The sequence below is a fragment of the Falco peregrinus genome, chromosome Z (assembly GCF_023634155.1).
Source record: "Falco peregrinus isolate bFalPer1 chromosome Z, bFalPer1.pri, whole genome shotgun sequence".
Classification (NCBI taxonomy): Eukaryota; Metazoa; Chordata; class Aves; order Falconiformes; family Falconidae; genus Falco; species Falco peregrinus.
This window is the reverse complement of record NC_073739.1, coordinates 83,772,468-83,795,851: the sequence shown is the minus strand read 5'-3', so window position 1 is coordinate 83,795,851 and position 23,384 is coordinate 83,772,468. Positions and strand designations below refer to the sequence as shown.

The 23,384-nt window shown below is 44.8% G+C and overlaps 1 protein-coding gene across 1 annotated transcript in view; it reads right to left on the bottom strand.

Annotated features, from left to right (window-relative positions):
* Positions 1-23,384, bottom strand: part of DCC (DCC netrin 1 receptor) — a 558,365-nt gene that overhangs the window by 198,917 nt on the left and 336,064 nt on the right. Inside the window, exons 6-7 of the mRNA XM_055791107.1 lie at positions 22,324-22,478; positions 20,608-20,728 (exon numbers count right to left, since the gene is read on the bottom strand). Coding sequence (XP_055647082.1) covers positions 20,608-20,728; positions 22,324-22,478 — 276 coding nt within the window. The remainder of the gene's footprint in view (positions 1-20,607; positions 20,729-22,323; positions 22,479-23,384) is intronic.

Sequence of the window (23,384 nt, the reverse complement as noted above, 5' to 3'; positions counted from 1 at the left end):
ACCTCCACTCTTAGGATAAATGCATACGCTCAAGCGGTAGGTCAGGGGGGACGCTGTTGTCCTACACATGCCAAGTCAAAGAAAATTAATTTCATTCCCAAAAGAAAGGAAGAGCTGGCAAGACTGACATTAAACAATATTGATTCTGTGGCACAAGGGTCTTGAAAGCAGAGCCAAAACAAACAAGCATGCTTTTGGATCCAGCATCCATAATATATCACCAGCCCAGACGGATCTGCCACGGCTCAGCAGAGGACACGGCTCTTTTCCCTCTCCTTGCTACAGTGAAAAGATGTACAAAGCTCCTGGTAAATAAATAAATAAATAAATAAATAAATAATATCAAAACGACTCATGTGTAGAGCAGAATACAGCCCAACAGTTTTAACAAAAGAGAAAATGCTGGGGAAATACTCACGCATATCTGATGGAAAGCCAGGGTGCGACTAACATATTGCAAAAAGTGGATTCCTCTTTGTACAGACATTGCCCCAGCAAATTCTGTCAAGGTTACAAAGACCTTGCATTACAGCTTCTGTAAAGGAACAGCTGTCTACAAACAGACTTGCAAATGTACTTGTGCATCTCCATTTCCCCCCCTTTAATTTAAACCTTTAATAGGAGTTCTTTATTTCAAGAGTTTCCTTCTGTTAGCAGCAACTATAGCTCCTTCCCCTCTACTCCCTCAGAAATTTCTGTAACAGAAGAGTTTTCTATAACGGCATCTTCAGTACCCTGCTTAAAAAAAAAAACAACAAAAAAACCATATAGATGAGAGCACACCACGCTTCATTAAATGTGACAATCACATTCCTCCACACAGTTGGCCTTGCAGAATGCATTCTGATACAAATACCTATACTCTGTTTAATCCATCAACACAAACACTGAATTTTGTTGTAACACAGGAAGAGCAAAACATGCCTTTTAGCCACCCCACTACAGCTCCTTTCCCTCCACCAGTAACACCCTTCCTCCCCAAAAGCCGAGCTGAATAAATTTTAATGACTGAAAGCTGTTCCAATGAAAACAGCATTCTCTGCAAATCTGAATTTTCTTTTTTAAAAAAATATTTTTTCGTTCTTCTTCCAAAAAATTCAGGTTTTATTCATGTCACTTTAACTCCATTCCATTTTTGCCAATTAAATGAAATCATGTTAGTGCAAATCAACAAGTGAAACAGGTTTTTGTGCTCTCTCTTGCTGGCCAAACATCTCCTCTTTCTGCCAAACTCCCTTTCCAAAGGCAGCCCGGACTTCCCAACAGCAGCTCTCGGGGTTGCATCTCTGTAGTAACATAGCGCTGGACCGACAATGGATTCTGTGCCTGGGGATCGTGTTTAAACAACTCGTGCTTGGCTGAAAGGTACCCTGGGGAAAGCTAGCTGAAACCCTTGGAAAGCCACCCAGCCCAGACCGCAGAGGTGGCCTCGGGAGCACGGTGGGGAGGCATCAGAGCAGCTCCCCCCTCCTGCTTGCTAATCCTCTACTTAGATACCCAAATTAATGTATTTAATGCATTATCCCTCTTCTTCATAGCACTCCGGAGGATTCCTGTTTGAATGCGGTGTTTCTCCTCCGTCCTCTCCAAGGTGATGCCTTTCTGTGGTATTTCTCCAGGATCACCTGCTTTCTTCTTCCCATATATATGATTTTCTAGTAGGCTATAGTCAAAGCACGGCATTTCAATAGGCCTCGTTTGCTCAGTCCATGTGCCCATCTCTAACCCACCAAAAACGCTGGTCATGCTTTGAACAAGAGCACCAGGCAGCCCCAGCCCAGCACACACACCCCCCGCCCCCCCCCACACCAGCACCTATGCGGTGCTCTCCATCGATCAAGCGTGGAAGCACATCAAGGAAGGAGATCGGGTTGATCCTGAAGACGGCATTTCCCACAGAGCCCTCTCCGCAGCTGTTCTATCTCCCATCTTTTAATTCATTATGAATGGATACCTGCCCCAGACCGCCTTACATCCCCCTCCCCCACTGCTGGCGCAACCCCAGTTTGTTAATACTTCCCGCAGCTGCTCGCTTTCCATTTTTTAACGTCAGCGGAGCAATATACACATTCACAGTTTCCATTTCTAGACAGCTTCATCTTTTCTCACCCCAGATTTAACCTAAAAACAGCGTTGAAATAGCTGAATTGCCCACCACATGAACTCAGTGGTTTGCCCAGTCCACCTGGAGCTTCCATCAAAAATCCTGCGCTGAAGAGGAGCTTAAAGCTTTGCACAGTGTGATGTTGGCTCACTTCTACCCAAACACAGGCACTTCAACTTTTTTTTTTTCTTCCTTTTCGTATTTTCACATTATTGATTCTTGAGATCAATGGGTAGGGTTTTTTTTATAAAACCTCCTTTCTGGTTTCTTCTCTTCCCAGCACATTATCCTTCCCTTCTGAAGCTGATCACATCAACATTAGCAAAAGAACCTGCTTCTTCGCAAGCCCACATATACTTTTCCTCTTGTCCTGCTTTAAATGACCCATCTTCACCTCTTTCTTAGTTCTGTGAACCCAGCTATTCATCTGAAGTGTTTCCTATCCGTTTATATATGTGGTATCTATTTTATCACAAAAATCCTCTTGCGAGTCTGCAACCATAAACTTCCCTTCTTTTTCCAGGTGTTTTAACATCTTCTTTCCTTTACCCACTTCAAATATTTTTCAGCTATGTTTTAAGTACTTTTACTTCTTTACAACACTTCTTTGTGAAAGAAGCTGCTGGAGAATACACACCGTGTGATGAAATTCCTATGACAGTGTTTTCTTCCTTATTTCACTATTAAAACCTTGAGAAAACACTGCAATGCAGGATGAGCACAGCATGTTTGGGGTTTTTTTTAACATCATAAAAAAACCTCAACAATCCAACAATTTTCCCCAGTATCAGACCTGTTGCTAGAAGGATTTAATGCCCTTTTCTATTTACCACTCCATAATGCCATCCTCTCCCTTATACCCAGTGCTTGCTACACCTTAACTGTCCAAATCTCCTCCTTGCACATACGTGACCACCAAAAGGGGGGCACAGACTCCAAGAATAATAAAATACATGTGGTATTTCACACACCTGCACTGCATCGCTGCAGAAACCTGTTCCAAAGCCATCATGAAGAGCTTCTGCCGTCGACTCTTCTCAGCCAGGACAAAGGTTGGGTCTGCCAGCAACTGCTGCAGGCTGCCCTGGAGGCATCACCTGTGCTCCCTCCATGTCCCCAAAACCCCTGAGGACCCAAAAGCGCCACAGGTGCTCAGTTACAGCATGTGGGCTCTTTATCCATGTGCGACAGGAATCACAAGAACCGCAGGAATTCATACAACTTTAGTCAAGATAAAACACAGACGGATACAACAGACCAAACTGTTCATGGTGAAGTTGTGTTTAGTGCGTATGGATATATTTGTAGATTATATATACATTTTTACAGACTGACGCAGAAATAACAGCTAAAGATGCCTGACCTCAACCCAGCACATAATCCCATTCAGCAAATACAGAACATGCAATAAAGCAAATCTGGTGGGGAAAAAAAAAAAACAACAAAAACCAGACCGACCCAAATCTACCGCCTACTGCCCAGGATTCTTCAGGATGGGAAACCCGGTGCAACAGTTGAGCTGAAAATACTGAGTTCAGCACCGGAGTCAGCCAGCACAGTAAGCTCATGGCAACCTCTGTAAATATCTAAGAGATTTGTGTTAATCTAGAACATTTCATAGGTATATCTAACATAATTACTGCACATTACCTAACATAAACACTACATGTTTATCTAACATAAATACTACACATTAATGACTACAGACACAAATGAGCGTACAGCACAGGAGGAAAACCGTTTGCTGTGGTCTTTAATGGCTGACCCTTCCCACTGCAGCATCGCTCCAAAGCGGCTTTTCCAGAAACAGGAAGCTAAAGAAGTTTCCAGCTTAAATCCAGACTTGGGCTGAAGGTTAATTTTTTTTTTTTCCCCTCTATCCTGGGAAACCATGAAAACCGAGAGATGGTGAGAGGTTAAAAGGCAGGCTAATGTAATCGCCATGAGAAGGGGAGGGCAGGGCAGTGCTGGCAGAGGTTGCCCTGCGCCTGCTCACCTTGTGCCAAAGCCCCAAACACAAGTTTCAGCACTCAAGCGCTCCAACGCCATTACACACCCAGGTGGAAACCTAAAGCTAAGATGTATTGTTCCACAGCAGGAGGGCGGTGCCATTTCAGCCCGTTTATTAGCCCATTCCCACCGCGGGGGACCACGACTATATTGCTCACATCTGATCCCCTTCAAAGTCCCCCCCCCCCACCCACCCCAAAAGCTCCTCGCGTGTCGGCTCGTGGCGGGCGCCTTTCTTCGCACCCTGTTTTTCTTCTTACACCAGAGATATTTTCTTATTAGTTATTCTCTCGGGCTGCTTCGCTTCGTCCCCGTTTCCAAGGCGACAGACAGGAAGCAGGAGTTAAGCAGAATCTTTCATCTGGGAGGGGATGATGGGAATGGATGAGGGAGTTTGAGCAAGGTCAGGCATTTACCGCTGAATACAAATCTGTCACGCCTAATAGATGAAGCTCTTTAGTTTCTGAGCTACTCAGGCTGCTCCCAGCATCCAAGGAGAAAATAAAAAGACACTCAAGCATGAATGCCAATCAGCTTGTGCTGGCAACAATGATGTATATACATGTGCCATAGCAGCTGTACCAGGCTTGGCCATGGATGAAAGGAGAAATTAAATAGGTGTCAATAATTAGAGAAGGTCGGGATCTAAATCCCTGAATACTAAATATATTTTAATAATATTGGATGGTGAAGCAGAGAAGTTATTAAGCTGGGAAGCTCAAGAGGCCTCGACCCAGAGCACAATGAGATGCCCAGGATGCAGCAGTGGAAAAACGGTGGCACGCAGAGCAATCCTGAAACGTGACAGGGACACTAAGCATGTATTTAGCACATACAGCTCTTTTGGCTGGTCTGGCCAAACACTCACAGCTATGCTGGCTGTACAAACAAGGGGAACAAAGCGACGCTGGAGCCACAAGGTTTGCCCAAGCCAGGGAAGCCCTCACTGAAGGAAAAGCAAGAGGAAAAGCACATCCCAGGGTGTCCAGAGCTGGTGTGCCGTTTGACACGGGCGCCAGAGGGTTGCAGATATCGAAGCACAGAGGGGACAGATATGCCAGGTAATACCCCCCTCCCACGCCCACAACCGGGAATCCACGATCCAGGTTTAGCATTGTGCGTAAAAAATTAACATCACAGCAGTCCACCGCCACCGTGACTGCAGTCAGCCAGCCATAACCACAGCTATGGGGTGCCCATGGTCCCAAGGTGGTGGCACGGCCACCTCTACCCCCTCGGAATCCGAGGGACACTGCCCTGGGGGATGTCCTCTGGCAGCTTGTTGCTGCAGAGGTGGCTGCCATAGCAGGAGACCCCCTGCCTGCAAATGAAGCCAGGAATGGGGCCCCATGTGCAGGATACCCTGCAGCGTGCCATCCTCTCCCCATAGCCACAGCGCCAGGGATGAATTTGGACTACACTTGGCATCATTTACAGGAATAATTTAAAAAGAAGAAAAAAAAAAAGAGAGAGAGAGAGAAAGGGTTGTTTTTTGGTTGTTTTTTGCACCAAATGTTTTGTGGGACCACCGTATCCCATCTAGCACCCCTCAGCAACTTGCAAACTTGACCGAGAGCATGGAGATTGGTTTAGAATAAGCCACAAAATAAAACATTACAAACTCCTCGGTGGAAAATTCTCCCAGTGGAAGAGAGGCAGCGGGCAGGCATCGCCCCATCACATCTGCTAGGACTATCAGCCCAAGGCTCCATGCCCAGGGGAGCGCAGAGAGCACTCCATCACTCCAGAATCAATCCCACCTGCTCCATCCTGCCCACAGCCACGTGCAAACTGGGATTTCTCCCAACTAGCGTGCTGGAGTCAGGGCTGCACAGCCCTGCTCCCAAAACCAGCCAGTGGAGATGGGCAGGTCCTCACCCACTTCCCTCCATCCCATGTTAATTAGGGACAAAACCCAGCTGAAGCAACTGAACCACTGGCTAAACCAAGCCCCCTTTAGAGAAGATAACACTCGGACTGTAGTTTCCTTGTTTATACACAAATTTCAACATAAAACCACCCCTCACACGCTGAAGGCAAGGCTTAATGGGATTTCAGTTCCGAACGGCACAGCGTAACTACAGTAGTGCAAATATACAAGATTACATATGCAACATTAATTTTTATATGGCTTTCGATTTCTGTGAAAAAGCTTGGTTTCAAGTCAGCGTTACATTAAGCATGCCTTCAACACGCTAGGAAAAATACCTTAATTTTGGGATATAAGCAGGTTGATTTTGCTTTTTACCAGCGTTGGGCAATGACGCAGGAAGGTAAATGTCACACAGCTAGCACAGGAACATAGTCCTGCAAACACAACAACAGCAGTAAAATATAATAAGCCAGATTCTAATACAATAAGCAACATAGCAGTTGAAATCCAAGAGAGTTGTTTTCATTTTGAGCAACTTCACATCAGAATAATTCAGGCCAGAAGTGAGAATAATTCCTCCTGGTAGACTGGCTATATGTTGCCATTGATTTTTAAGAAACACATATAGCTAACAGTATCTTTTTTGTCCCCATTACTATTTTTGACTTCTCTCGTTTCTTTGCTGGATTTTACTTTGAAGTCCATCCATCTGCCCCCAGGCAGACAGTTACACCAGTGGACCCTGGCAGATGCTGGTCGAAAATTTGCTCTTCATGACATTTAGTGATGGACACCATCAGAAAGGTTGGAGCATCGTGGTCCTCTGCACCCTGAATCCTGCTGCCTGCCATGGGGTTTGGAGAGCGAATGATGTTCTTGACTTTTCCATTACTGTCTGCAAATTTGCAGACTGGGATCCTGTGTGTTCTCACTCATTCATTTCCATACCTACATTAAAAGCCTCCCAGTTCTTGTGGTCCTTCTCTGTACGACCCTCTGATGATTCCCAAGGCTTTCCTCCCTGGTGTAGCTCTGTCCCTTCATGGAAGGGCTCAAAACTGGAGACCAGACGTCACCCCGAACCTTGGCCAATGCTTACTGAAGCAAACAGCAATTCGTTCATCTCACCACCTTCTCACACTGCACTTTGGCTTTTCCAGACAAAGCTGTTTTCAGGAGGATTCACTTTAATTTCTAATTTTAGATACATACTTTTCTCCAGTCAAAGGTAATGGAAATTAACTTTGTTTTTAATGTTTTGTCATCTGATTGAATTGAAAAATGATTATATTTGATAGCCAGGGTGCAGACAAATAGTTATGCATCTGAGCTCCAGGTCTGTGGGGAGAGTCCGGGCAGTTCCCACCACTGCTGGTGCACGGGGCAAATCATGGCCGCTGAAGGGAATCTATAGAATTTAACATCGCCCTAATTAAGCCATTAAACTCAGCAGGTTCCATCTGCCTTTACCTTGGTGTGCCAGATGTTTTTGGCCCATAGTGATTATTCCCCATAAAAGAGAAAACGGAGTCGCACATCGCCAGCATGGGGGATGCAGGGTCAGGCTCTCCATGCCCTACCCATGCAAACCACGCTGTTAATTGTCCTATTGCTTGTAATAATTACAAAAAGGCAACCACCCCCACCTGATTCTCAGGCTCCTTACCCAATTCCTGTTTCTTCCCAGGGTTAACAGCTGTGACAGACACTTCAAAATTATCTTCCACTCTTCCACACCACTAGATTCGCAAAATTTCACTTGATTCAACTGAAACCGCCGTTGTGGATGTTTTAACTGACAAGAATCATGAACAGCTGTTGCTACCTGAAGGATAGACACTAACTTTTGGCAGGGAAAATCCTGCCAACTGTTTCCGTAATGAAATAGTTAATCTCTCTGAACAGCTCAGAAATCCAACACAGGTAACTTACAAATAACGGGGCAGGAAAAAAACCAACCAAGAACACCAAAGCAAAAACTAAGAGGTAAACAAAGGATATCTAAAATTTTTTTTTTATTTTTTTTTAAACCAGGATTAAGGGAAGATAAATGTAAGGATATTAGAAGTCTGAATTCCTTGGAAGCAAACTAAGGCATTGCTCTTAACCACAGCTTTGGTCCTGGAAGGAGATGGACTCCTTACCAGGTGGCCACCATAAACCAGGACCACGGCCACCTAAGGTCAACATGGGTGAGCAAAAATCTATCAGCCTGGAACATTAATGCCCAGAATAGCAGATCGTATAGTAGTTGATTCAGCATTCTTCTGCCACGGGGTGCTCAGGTAGGGAGCAAAGGGTCCCTCTCTGCTCCTGAAGATGGGAAGGACACAATGAGGGGCATCCAGTTTGGTGGAGGAGCCCTTGGGGCGGCCAGCAGCAGGCGAGGGGCCTGGGGGAAGGAGGAGAAATGTTGGGGCAGCCCGTGGACCTGCTCAGCACCCTTCAGGAACACCACCATGCCCTGGGGTCTGGCTGTTCCTTTATTTCCCAGCATATGCATAAATAGCCAGCGCACCTCTGAACCATCCCCCGGCTATCAGATTCCTTTGTCGTCGCAGGGGCAAAGCAGTTGTAATCTAAAGACAGTATTTTGAAGATTTTTTCTTAAAGGATCCTGCCCACAGAGATGTCACAAGTTTGAGAGAAACAAAAAGTGTATGGGAAGACTAAGTACATCCCCTCCTTCCTCCCTATTTTCTCAACAGATGATGCTGCAGAAGGATGGAGAGGACAGAAATACGTGTATTTTTAGTTTGGGACAAAAGGAGAGAGGGAAATAATTCTTTTCCACAGTTTCCCTTTATAAAATACTCTTTTTTTTTTTTTTTCTCATGTCAATCCTGATTTTCTTGTATGTGCTTTAAGAGCTTTTTGAGCTCTCACTTCCCCCCTACACCTTTTTTTAAAGAGATTTTTTTTTTTTTTAATTGAGGAGCTAGATAGATGAAATCCTGGAATTCCAGCACGTCCGTTCGAACCCTTGCTGTGGGTTGAGCAGATCTGCGCTGCTGGGAGGAGAGGGCTCATCCTCACACTGAAGCTGTCCCAGCTCTAAAGTAGCATAAAATAATTAACCCCTCACTGAACAAGAGACCAGGGGCGAGGGCAGAACTCTTCAGCAGGGCTTTCGGAAATTCAAGGCCAAAAAACCCTTGTGCATTTCTTGAACCTAGTCTTTGCTCAAACCAACATTTCTTTCTGTAGACGGGAGCCCGTGAATATGGAAGGAAACGAACTGGAAACACCTTTCACCCCAAAATCCGCAGCAGGATTAAGACCCCTCTCGTGGGATGACAGGTTCAAATCCCAATAGGTAGAAGGACAGCACTGCCATACACCGCACGCGATGGCTGCAGTTGAGATTCTGGGGGAAATATAATGATATAAAAGAATCTGCAGAAAGAAGATGCACGAGTAAGAGAAATCCTTTAAAGTGAATCAAGATAATGCGATCGTTTTTGTTTTCTTTTTTTCTTGAATTTCAACAGGCTGAAGGGACAATATCTTAAATATGAAAATAAGGTGTTTGCTAGCAAAGTGTTCACCTGCAATGTCACGCAGCAGAGATGTGCCATCAGCTTGCAGACACAGCTCAACCAGACCAGCAGGACAACTTCTATCAAATGAAACCCTCGGACCTTTCAAAATGAACATCTACCTTTGCAAGGAAAATTACAGTAGATAGGGAAATTGATCCTCATCTCCACTCCGGTCGTACCAAGTAGTTGACTTCTGCAGATCTCTCTTTGTGGTCCTGCAATTTTAGCCGGAAGCAGACGTGTTTGAGGGAAACGGGACCGTCACATCATCGGCTTTACGGGGCCATGGGTAAGAGAAACCCTCCGCTTGGAAGTGCGCCCGGGGTGCAGCGCAGCGCTGGCTCCCAGATGTCCACGCCAGGAAAAGTGTCCTTTTTTCCCTGCTGGAGGGGCCAGCACATTTAATTTTGACAGGACCAATTTCAGAGTACATGCTCCAGGACAGCCAGTGGTAACTTTTGATGGCTTCTCACCTTGGCCCTCTATTCCTCAGAGAATCGGGGTGTTTTCTGAACAATAATGGCTCTCACTGTCGCCAGCCACCCTTCCCCAGCCCAGTCTTCCACTCCCAGGGAAAGGAACAGTAAGGCGAGGATGCTGCTGAATATAAATAGGAGTAAAGCACATTATAATTACAAATCTGGCTATCCAATGTACAGCTCTAAACCCTGAAATGATAGGCTGACACTGTCATCCCAACCCAGACACCAATTACAATTACATCTAACCAAGGCCACTGAGCCAGACAGGGGAAGGGCTGGATGAAAGATGCACCATCTCAGGGATTCATCTCCGCAACTTCCAAGAAATATTGTTCAGCAAATTATTAGCAAATCACTCCAGCTAAATAATTAATGTTTAAACAAGGGGCACGATATTATTCCCAAATGGTGTGTGGGGGGAATGGTAGAGAAGGAAGATACTGAGGTGAGGAAGGGGGAGAATATGAGAAGCTTGCTTTTATTCCCCCCACCCTGTCACTCAGATAAGACATTTGCATTCCTAGAATAAATGTGCCTGCTTCCTCCCTTCCGAGCTTGCACAAGGCCTTTTTGTGTGTGTGTGTGTGTGTGCGCGCGCGCGTACACACACATTTTATTTCCCTTATTACTCTCTGATCTGACAGATGTAAACACACAAACAGAGAAAGTCTGAATCAACATCAGAACCAAAAGAAAGGGGGTGGGGCGGGTGGGGTGTACGTGTGGAAATCATCATCTTTGCCCCCCAGCCCATGCTTGGCAGTGTCAGAAGGCAGCAGCACTGCTTTGATCTTAACAAGAGACTTGCTACTCTTAAACTCTAAACCGAGCTTGTGCTGCAAAATCAATCTGTGAGCTCATTACATAAATCCATATTAAACTATTTAGTCTATATTTAACACTATAACAAGGATAGTCAGGGTGAATTAAATGGATTTTATTCCAGGTGGCAAAGAGCCAAAGTTTGCCCTTCCTCTTTTAATTATCTCCCAGCTTTATCTTTTGCAATGCTGAAAAATGACTTTTTGCACATAGGAGAGCACACGCAAACACACGTACACAGGGATGGCACAGCTCTCAGTCTTTTATTGCGGGAGCTCTAGGTGCTAATGAAATCAATATATTCTGGTCTTCAGGGTGATATTGGCAGCACATTTTTTTTTTTAATCTCAGGCATGTGCTCCATATGTCCTCCTGTACCATTGGCCCCAGGTACGAATAAAAGCCAAATGAATACAATATCTAGCTGTTTCCTTAATAGGACCACGTGTCAGTCTCTACACGTTTGGGGGTTGTTTTCCCTAAATCTTTCCATCAGGGAGCAAGGATACAAAAGTTAGCATCACTGACAAATATGCCCAAAGATTCATTTGCTCTTTTCCCCATAAACCAAACACGTTCTGCTATTTTTTACCCTTTCTTATCATTGATCAAATGGCAGAGCTCAGCAAATAGGTTCCTGCTGTGAAGGTGACAGGGTAGCGCACTACATAGACAAACCCATCAGTGCTCAGGACTGCAGACAATGCATCCCCTGACCTTATTACTCCTGAACTCTGCTGTGCAACTTCATCCACGCTTCTAAAGGAAACCGTTAACATTTAGGGAAAAAATGAGCACCTGCCACGCAATGACCAAAAAGAGGAGGTAACTTAAAAAAAATTAAGCTCTCCCTGGCTTGCGAGGTGACATCAAGTGGAATGAAACACCCAGCTATAGGTGGCCAAAGGAGCAAGGCTAAAAGATCATGAAGCATACAGAGGTGAACAACTGCTTCTAGCCAGCGTCCAGCTATAGAATATATGCACACCTCACACTTTCCAACGTAGTTACGTTAAGGCCACCTTTGATAAACAGCCAAACTATTGAAGGTTTGGGGCAAAACCTTTGTCACACCAGCAGTTTAAACACCGGTCTCTCTTCTCTGATGTTTTTCTCCCTATTTCTCCCCCCGCTTCCTTCCCTTCAGGTGGTTTAAAAGAAGAAAGGCTAAGCCCACACAGGCTGCTACGTCCAGTAAAGCCCCCTTACAACTTCAACTGTGGAAACTCAGGTCACAGATGTTTCCCTGGGAAGAAGGGCAGAAGGATCTCAGCCTCTGGCCAACCCTCAGAGCCTCCAGAGGACCACAGATGCTCAGGAATGACCATGGCTTCTCTGAAACTTGCTCTGTCACCTCTCCAGACGTGCAGCAAGCCCCACCATCTGTAGCCTCCCTCCATTCCCATTCCATTTCTTCTTTTCCCGAGTTTGCAAGATCAGCTGTCACTGATGCTCTGTTACTTGAGCGCATGAATACATCGAAGGTCTCTTTTAAAGTCTTAATCACCTGGTACCTTTATAACGAAGAAAGAACAAGACAATCATGCCTTCGCAGCCTACTCAAGTAACCTGTACGTGCCAAGGCCAAAACCCCAACCCCCCTCCACACATAGACCAATGAACAGGGACTCTTCCCCTTTGCGTGTATGAAATTCACTTACATGGACATATGGCTATATAGACATGCACAGCTTCTTCCAAGCCGTGAGGAGCCCGACGTTCCCAAAGCAGGGAAGAACACAAACCCACTGGCCCCTGGAGAGCAGGAGACCCTGCACCAGGCAGAGTGGAGGGGGAGCAGATGCACAGCCACCAGGTCCAAGGGGCAGCAGACACCCGCAGCCTCGAGGCTGAGGCTTCCCTGACCTCACCTCCCATTCCAGCTCCTCCAGAACCGGACTTGGCATCTTGTATAGATTTTTCTGTAGCGTTACTTTGCTGTGCAATATGTCGCCTTGCTCTCATGAAAACAGAAAACACTGAGGTTATTTACACCAAACCTAAATGAGCAACTCCTCAATGGCTTTTCAGGAAAACCTGGTTTTTTTCCACTTAAAATTCCTCTATGAAAAATAAAGCTTTCTGGTACAGAAGCCTAGTCATTCACACAGTATTTCCAAACCCCCAAATCTCCTTTTCAAGGTTAAAAAAAAAAAATAACCAAACAAAAAAACACCCCCAAAACCCAAACAACAAACAACCCCCCCACAAAACCAAAAAAATACTCATAGTAAAGAGTTCCTACATGAATTCATTATGTTTAGCTATCTGCAATCTCATACAGGACTAAAAAGTACATCACTTTCCATATTTATAGCAGAGTCATTTCAGTTCTGCTATTCCAAGAAATTAAATTCTAACAGATCACAAAGTCTTAGAACTAATTGTGCCATTATTCATTCTATCTTGTGATTATTCTGACATTACCATGTAAAGTCATTATACAGTAAGTGATACTTTAATTAACACCACTTAAACCCTAATTGTATTCCGGTTTCCCATGATTATTATTTATCAACATATATCCTTTATTAACGACAAAAAAAATCAGGGTAATGCTGGATTTTAAATGGTTAATAGCATTATAGGAGATTATTACTCTTCTCTGCCTTCCCCCCCCCCAATCCACCAGCAAGAGGAAAGACATCCTACTTCATACCAGGAGACATCTCCTGGTCTCACCACACTCACACAACCCCTCTTTTCCCAGACCAAGGCTTCCCTCTTGCTGAATTTCTCCTGGACTGTCTGAAATTTTGCCTCCACTGCAATTTTATTCCGTCAGGGGAAAGCAGAGTGACTCCAGCACGGCAGCTCATCTCCTGAGCTTCACAGGAGACTGTGGTGGTGCAGAAACACCGCTGCCAAGTTTTTAACTCATCACAGCTCTTACAGAACAAAGCCACCAATTTTTCAACCATTATTCGAAGACAAGATCAAGCATCTCTAAATGCATCTTTCCAGAACCTGTTGGAATTCAAGATTTCCAGCAACATTCCCTAGATAAACGGAAAGCAGAGCCAGACACGAGCTCATGAACCCAACTCATCCTTTCCTACACCCCATGGCCAGCTGAAAAATATACCTAGCAGATGGCTACCTAAGCTGTGCTGTAAGACCTGCAAAACTGGACGCTCCAAAAACCTTCCAAGAGAATCCCTTTGGAGTGCATCTATCTAGAGGTGCCTTCTAAGCACCTCTGCTGGTTTTAGGGTGGCCCTTCTATACCAACTTTTTTTGAACTCGCAAAACATTCCACTGATTTTGCATTTTTGCATATGCCTGCTATAAATCCCCAGTAAGGCATCATAATATTATAGGAAAGACCACCATAAAAGCATACAAACCAAATTTATTCTTACTATTATCAGGATGATTACTGCTTATGCAGTGCAATAAATATGAACAGCTTACCAGTTGGGCATACCAAAACAAAGACGCTCAATCTCATTTCGACACAAAAAATCCTTGATGCCACGGTTCAGGAGGTTATTCTTCTCCCCATCCCTGGGCATCACATGCTCTTAGGGCTTTTTGCTGCCAGTAGTTTCCCCTGCAGCACCAGCGGCGGGGCTCCAGGCAGGGTGACAATAGATATAGCACATTAAATTCCTCCAAGGCCCTGAGCCACTGGGGCTGTCATCTCGCCTTTGGGAATAAATGATCACCCTGGAGTCCACGGCACTTCATCCTTGGAGCTGCACCCCATGGAAGGTTACACCTCATAACCCTAAGGGATATTTACACCTTTGTGCCACTTCTTGCATTTCAAAGCATCTTAAATACTTGGGGCTGTCTCACAGCTAAGTAGAGTGCAGCTTTTAGAGCACAAACCCAGCGATGGATTGCACGCCATAGGATATGTCAGGGGAAACCCTCCTGCAGCTACAAGCAGGCTTGGAGGGTGCTGAGGCTGCTCAGATGGTGCTGGAGAACCTCGTGCGATGGAGAATGATGCTGCAGACCAGGTCCCTGGTCCCTCCCTGGTCACAGCACCCCGGAGCCGTGCACTTTTCTCACCAAGATCTACCTGGCAATGCCCAAACCGGAGGCAGCGAGCAAGCCATCAAGCTCAGCGGGGCAAAGGGTCCCTGGTCCAGGGCAGGAATTTGTCCCCACACACTTTTATTTAGCCAAAGTCCATACAATCAGTGGAACTTGCACCACGTGCCTCAATAAAGCTTCAGGTAATCAATACATTTCCACATCCCAGCAGAACTAACATTTTCTGTGTTCAAGAAAAAAAAAAAAAAAAAAAAAAGTAATACATACACAATTCTACTCTAAAATTTATGGGTATGGGTGGGATCTTGAAATAGTCTCTCACTTCTTTCTTCTGCTCTGCCTACGCAGTGCAAAGTGGCTCTGTGAAATTTGCTATTTCTAATTCAGGGCAAAAAGAGCAGGCTGAACAGGGAGCACTCTCCTGCTCCCTCCACAAAGGCAGGAACAGCACTGTTAGCACACACACACACATCTGCCCAACCTCCTCCAAAAATTTCCAGTGCAGAGCATTCCTCAGCATTGCTTTTTTACTGGTTTACCAACTGTTAAAAACCCCACCCCCCACCCCCTGTTTTTCCTGATATTTGAAAACACGGCTACTATTTCAGACAAATTTTAAGGCTAACCCCATCAGCAAAATTCACATACAGGGTGTGGCTTTCCAACAGACCTGCCAGGGCTACAAATCTGCAGTTTTAATAAAAAAAATAATAATAAAAAAAAGTTCAGTTTCTTAGCACAGAGATGGATTTTATTTTGTGGTGGGTTTTTTAATGGGAAATTAGAAGTGTTACTATACTATCATTGGAAGTAACAGTAGTCATGGAATTAGTAATTATAAACAATACTAATGAAAATAAAGGGAGGGGAAGTGGTGCCTCACAGAATGTTTTTGTAATAGGGAGAGAGGAAGGGTTTTGAAAATTATTTGAGTCAGCCTCTGCTTCTTCAGCAAAGAAAACCAATTCACAGGTTTCCCAACCCTAGAGTCTTAGACACAAATGCAAAGTCTTTGCGAAGATCTTGCGCATGCAAAAATGTTAAATCTGCTGGTTGCTAAGCTGAAAATCTGACATGAGCACGAGCTACGCAACTTGTAAGTAGAGGAATTAAAAAGAAAGAAGTACGTGACCAGAATGGCGATGTGAATGGCACAGAAAGCTGAGCTCCGAGTCCACCTGCCCGATGGGGACCAGCCATCGAGGACCGCACCACCCACGAGCTCCAACGCTCTGTACCCATCCCTGCCCTCCCTGCAACAGCCATCCTTGGGCATCCCAAACAGCTGGATATGATCTGTGGGCAGACACGCGATCCTTCCTTCAACTAATTCTGGCACTGCGTCCCTCCTTGCACGGCAGCACCAGCAGCCCAGGTGCCGGTTCGGGTAGCGATGCCACGCAGGGCATCGTTTTCTTTGTCGCCCTGTTTGCCAAATTAGCTACCACTCGTAACGCCAGGAGCGACGCCTGATTTACAGCACTTTTAGCAGCCTCCAGGAGAGAGCACCTGCCTAAGCCGAAGATTTGTCGAGCAAGGAATTTATTGCCGGAACATCGCTAATAATTATCCTACCTTACACACAAGTTGATTACTACAGGACTGTCTTTATCTGATCTCTCACCTACTAGAGTAAAACAATCCTTCCACATATCTCGTGAATATCTGAAGGACATTTCTGCGAGAAGCCACTGGCATAAATCAAATAACTGTCTGGGAGCTCTTTATAGGAAGATTTTCCTCTGGGACACTCTCCTCATCCAAAAGTTATGTGTGTCCATCACTCACCACCACGCTGTTCTCTATTCATTTTCTAGGTGTGCAAATAACAGGGTTTATACAGTTATAAAAATAAGACAGTCAGCTGAAATCTCTTTCATCTGCTTTTTCTTGCTGAGAATTTCTTTCCCAATCCACGTAACCAGAAGCACACACGGTAAGGCTTTATTCGGGGTACCTGCTCAGTGTGACCTCCCGTTCCTACAGATCGCAGGGAGCCCATCGCCCTTTAGCAGAGCCAGGGAGCAGATGCAGGGGAAGCCAAGCAGTGGAGTGGCCTGAGAAACCCTGAACGTGTGCGTTGGAGATTTAAGGATTTCAGTTCTCCCATCTGGCTCATCTATTGCTTTGTTTTTTACAGAAATAAGAAGCATTCAAAGTTGCTTTTTTTTTTTTTTCCTTTTCTTTTCTCCCCCATTATAAAATAGTGAGCAATCTCTTCCTAAGAGGATAACATTATGGTTGGTAATGCGAAAGAAAGAAAAAAGGAGATACAATCACAAGCACCTTTTCCCCAAAGTCTGCTGGAATCCACAAATGTGCTTTGATTTATTGACTACAGCGTGTATTGCAGCCCATCTACCACCACTTACTTATTTTACTCTGAGTTGTAATGCACTAAGTACAATGCCTCTCCAGTCTTAATCTCAGTTTAAAACGACAGAAATTTGGTATTTCTCAGGGAGCTTGTTGGCTTTTTATAGCCTAAGCAACACATACCAAAATAGTTTTGAGCATCCTATAGCCACATCCAAATACTAAAAGTGGAAGCTATTATCTGTGTGAGCTCAGAGCCTGTTTGGCTTTCACTTCTCATTTCATTATCATCTAACTCTAATTTAGCACCACAGCCTTTACAAGGGGTATATTTGATCTCAATCTGAGCTCATTTATACTCACTTTAATGCCAACTTATGTGCTGCTACTTCAGGTCCTACAGTTAAAGGTGCTCGGCAGGGGATGTGAATCCACACATCTGTGTAACAATAGGAGCAGGAACACCCAGACGGGTTACAGCCCTCTACTCAAATAAAACTTCCACTCCCACCCCCAACACAACATATTTAGCCCATTGGATGGTCCAAATTATTTGTAATAAATAAAAGCAACTACCTCTAATTTTATGAATGCCACACACGAAAAAGAAGTGGTTAGTTTTATCCTGATGCAAATTGGGGGTAGAAATCACCATTAGGGTAAAATCATTATTAGTTTAATAAAGGGTTGGTTTGACCCCACCTTGCAGAAAAAGGAAGCTTGGAGAAGCCCTCAACATGTCTCTTTTTACGGCCCTTCTATTAACGGCTCCAGAAAGGGATGATGGCTATTAACGAGTACATTGAAACTTCCCTGGGCTCTCCTCAAAACACCCACACAGCCGACGTGGGCTCTGGGGGCTCATCGCCTGCCCCGGGAAGGGGGGAGCCCCCACCAGAGCCCAGCTCCCCAGCAAAGCTCACGCTGAGCATGGCCCAAAGGATCAAAGCAGAGGGGGCTGAGTCCCTCCTGCCACGGCCAGCGTCCCCCCCCCCGCCTCATTTGTATTTAGAGCTGGCTTCTCCACCATCTGTGCAGGCTGGCCCTCCCTTCATCTCCCAGGAATTGGAGTGGCATTGTTTGAAGATCTGATTAAATAGCCAGAAAAAAGTAATCCATCACTTAAAAAGGAAAATGGAAACAGTTTACAATGGTGTCCCGTAGCTCTTTAGGATTTTCTTTTCATTTTCTTCTATTTTAATTTTAATCCAATGCCAAACACAATAACCACCAACACTGAGCGTAAAATTTACTGACAGCATTTCACTTGCAATGACTAGCTGGGAGCAGCAACGAGTTATCACTTTCCCCAGGGATGATCCCAGCACCAGATTAAACCCCGCTGCAGCAGGGGCTGGCCGCCTGCTCCCTTCAGATGTTCATGCAGGTAAATATAATCCAAGTGCACGGACCAAATGTGAGATTCAGCTTAAAAGCAAGCAGAAAGAGAACAAACAAAAAGCTAAAGCAAAACAAGTGCGTCTCCCATAGTGAGATCTGAAGAGGAACAGGCTGGTACTGAGCAGGATGAGGATCCCAGCCAGGATCTCACCGACATGACATGAGATGTGTTTTCTGCCAGTGAGAACCAGTTTGTAAGTGCCTTCTCATTTTTAAATTCGTCCCTAAGGGAAGAAAACTTCATCGTCCCCTCTGGTGACCCCAGGGGGAAATGCCCACCTGGGCAGACGCTGGGCTGCACCGGCTGGAGGGCACGTTTGGAAGCAGGAACCCAAATCAGTATCTGCCCCTCCATCCTGGTACCCAACCACTGACCTCAGGCAGCCGATGGTGCTGAGGAGGGAGCCCAGGCTGCGGGGTCACACTAGCAGGAGGAGGAGAACAATGATGACTCTACAGACATTACACTTCTTCTCTAGTTCCCACCCCTCCTGACTCTTCTCCGACTGCTTGATGGGGACCAGCACAGTTTCACGGCTGCAAAGTGGGATGAGCACCTAGGGGAGAGGGGCTGAGAGGTGTTTGAAAAGTCCCCAGTTGCCACTGGAGTTGCTTTCATGCAGTGGAGAAAGGAGAGAGAGAAGAGAAAGAGACCAGGCTGAAGGAGATGCTGAATCTCAAAGGAGAAGCAATAAGAGGGACGTGAGCTTTGAAGACAGGCAAAAATCCATGTTCAACCATTCATTTGGGACCAAGACAGAAAACAGAGGGAGAAACCTTAGCCCTGGTCCCATTTCAATCTGCCTTAAGCATCTGCATGGAGAAGGCATCGCAAACTGGGAATCTGTGGCTTTCAGTGGTCCTTCCTCCTCGCTTTTGCCTAAAGGTGGTCTCAGCCACATGGTACCACCACCTCCCCCAGTACTGCCTGGAATCATGCTGGATAATGGTGCCCATAAAGGAGCAGCCCACAGGACTGGACTTACATGGATCTCAGCAAGCATCCCTGTTCAGTCTCCAGCCAGAGGTTGATGATGTTTATTTACCAGGAAGGTGGGCCATGGCCATACCTATTTCTCTATTTCCAGATGGCCAGCTTTCTGGCAAAGCTCTTGGTGCTGATGTCACATGGAAATTTTTCAAAGGATTTCCCAAAGAAAATCTACAGTCCAAGCTACTGGCCTGGTTAATCGATCTCAGCCAAGCTGTCTCCAGCAAGTGTTTGTGGGCTACCAAGATTCTGCTCTTCCGAAGCCAAATGGGAGAAGGAACCACGCTCCAGCATGTTCTCTTGTTCTCAGCTTGCTGCCACAATCCCTGAGGAGCAGCAAGTGTAACCTGCAGCCCAGTGCAAGTCACGAATCATCTACAACCCAGAAACTTTGAAAGGCTTTTATCCATGTTTTACATCTCGTCTAGCTTCAGATGAAGACATCTTTCTGTTACTTAAAACCCCATAAAGCAGGAAACACTTACGCTGCTGCACAGTGCAGTCCATAAAACTAAACACCTATTAATTTCAGGAGAAAATAAATAAATAAAAATCAATCATCCTTCCAGCACATAGACACAAACCTTCTCATCTCAACAGTCGGCTGCACTTGATATCCCACTGCCAAAGTCTTCTTTTGCTTCCTCTCTCTGTCTCCTCTTCCCCGAGACAAACGCTCCACAACAATTTAACGCAGAAGTATGTCCGATGGAATTCCCTATCGCTTAGGGACCCCCCCATTCCCTCACCTCACCCGTCTGTGGTCACCTTCTCGTAGTTCAGCGGCACAAAAGCCAACCGATAGATGGGCAAGGCATCGCCGCCGTCTTTCCACGTGGGTCTGCTGGGCCTCCAGAGTAATTTCTAGGACAAGGCCAGCATCTGTAATTGCCCCCGCAATCAAAACACTTCAACCTATCTGGTAGCCTGGCCACGCTCTTAACTACAGCCAGCCAGCTGGAGAAGTAGGAGGGAGTAAAGAAGAGTAGCTGCTCATTTGGGATTTTGATTGTTAATAGCATTAATTACATCTACAATTCTGTATGTCCTTTGCATCTTACCAGGCTCGGGGATGATTAGCTGCGCGCTGGCCTGTGCATTTCCAGCTTCATTTTCAGCTACACACTGATAAAAACCTTCATCTGACTTTACCAAGCCCAGAATCCGTAAGTTGCTGCCACCCTAGAGAGACAGCAAAAGAGAAAGAATGGAAAAGGGAGAGAATTAATTAAAAAACACCATCCAAAGTGTATGTGGATTAGAAAACTTTCCCAGAGCAGCTAGTTCTGTGAAACATGCTCCTGGTATGTAACCTCAGCTCCAGCTCGCACAGCCCCAGCCCTCCGAGGGCTGTAACCATAGGAACAAGCATCTCTCGAGGCCTCATGCTCCCTACGGCCCAGGGGTGAACTCCCGTGCCTGTGGGGACCACCCAATCCCCTGCTCGAGGCTTAAGCTCCAAATCACAGCCACCACGCGAGCACTGCTCGGAATTTTGTCCTGCCCCTTTGCTGCAGGGATGGTTTAAAAGCACTTCCAACTTCGGCATCTTTGAACAAACACTGTTCTGAAGGTCAAATCCTGGAGATCCTCAAGAAAAGGTCACTCTACACTTACTTCATTTGAAACAGACTTAACTTTTAACTTCTGTTAGCACAAGCAGAAACCATTTATGTTGGGTTAAAAAAAAATATAAAATAATAAAACCTCAAGGGAGGGGTATGCTCTGGTTGTAACGTACCTTCCATTAACTACCGAGTGAAAGGATTTTCTAACATCTCCACCACACAACCGTGGCAGCCACAGAGCTGCCTTTCCTTTGGATGGCTTCTGGCTGCTTTCTAATAAGCAACAATGTATTAAAAAAAGGCTGAATTAAAAAAAAGGCTGAATTAAAAAAAAGGCTGAATTAAAAAAAAGGCTGAATTAAAAAAAAGGCTGAATTAAAAAAAGGCTGAATTTGCTATTCTTTATGGCAGAAGAAATCTATCCTTCATGAAAACCAGGTTAGAAAACCCCCTTTTTTGTGATAGGCAATTCAAAGACATGATGTTCATCAATATTCTTTGTTACGAGGAGAAAAATCAGAAAGCGCTGAACCCTGCCACATCCCATGGCCTATGGAAATGTTCACAGTGACCAATGCTTTCGGGGTGGTCCCTGAAGTCTCAGCTCCCTTACAAGTGACACGGCATTCAGGAGAGGCCAGCAAGACCAACCCTTTCAGAAAACACAGCGTAAATTCTTAGCCTATATAATAGTCCCTAATAATGCCTATATAATAGTGGCATTTAAACTATGAGATTGGAGTCCCGGATGGGGATGGGCAGTATGCACGACAACTCTCTTAAAAAAAAAACAAACAAAAAAACCAACAACAACTCTAACCTGTAGCATTTTTAAACCCCTCTGTCCGAGCACTATTTCCTTGGAGAAGCCACCTATTATTTTTGTGCACCAAAGTCAATGGTAAGGAAGTCACTATACATGGCAAACCATGTTATTAGTAGCTACTCGGAGTATAACCTGATGCTTCTTTCTCCCCCAAAAGACCTCGTTCCACCATCACTAAAACCAGGAGACAGTAACAACGTTAGGTTGTGACCTAACACAAGGAAAGTATCACATTGGGATGTGTTAGGAAGCAGCAGAAATTTTGTTTTCTTTGGGAAGACTGATAAGTTTACAAAGGCAACGACTGTATCAAGTATCAGAACACATTTCAGAGCTTAGTAAAAAGATAAAAAGGTCTAAATAAGGGAAAGCCAGATAATTACCACTATCTGAAAATAGTCACTGGGAATGACCACTTCTCCATTCTTGATCCACTCCACCGTAGGCACAGGCTTCCCAGCCACCGCACATTCAAACTCAATATCGGTGCTCTCATAGGCATAAAGATTTGCAGGGCGAATTAAAAACCATGGAGGAACTGCAAAAAAGATTGGGCAGGGGGGAAAGAAAAGTGCAATGAGTGGATATAAATCAAGGCTTAGCAAGTAAATCATTTCAATAAGCCTGAAGAATATTAGACGTAAATAGAAAACACATCTGTAATTCAAATTATTCTCTTTAACCCTGAGCCTATTAAAAATTAAATACTAGGGAAAGCATTTATTTTCTAGAAAATACCCTTAAACAGTTGACGTTAACTTTTTTTTTGCCAAATGAAAGAATGCAAACCTCAATTTAGAAGACAGGGAAGATTTATGTATAACAAAATACATACATATATATATATATATAATTCTCACTAAGTGAATACAGGGGTAATAAAATCACATTCATTTCAGCAGATTAGATGCCAAGTGCATACATAACGAGGTCCTACAAATCCATACAGGGACAAGACAAGTCCAAGAATTTGCAAGTATTTAGAGTCGAGACATTCCCATAGAACCAAAAGGACTTCTGCCTGGGCTTCTGGAAGATGAGGAGATAATCAATAACTAGGAAAACTCTCCTTAGTGATTGGAAGATGAAAAAGGTTGAATTATCTCTGCTGAAAACGAATTCTTATTAAGCCAGCAATTAGCTGTTGCCTTGTATTACTATAATGTATTCACCGTTTTTTAGTATGTTATATGATATGCTAATTTAATTTAATTTCATCATTACCGTAATACTAGGATGATGGAAATTAGCAATTTGAGGAAAACTGCTAATAACATCACATTTCTAATGAGCAGCCCTCATTGTACTGGAAAACACATGCGAAGACACCGCAGCCCACGCACATTCCGCCAGCATCCGCAGGGGAAGGGCAGTCTCGGTTTGGAATATCCATAGTCGCCAGGAAGCCAGAATAAAATTCATTTCTAAATCCCATGCATGACTT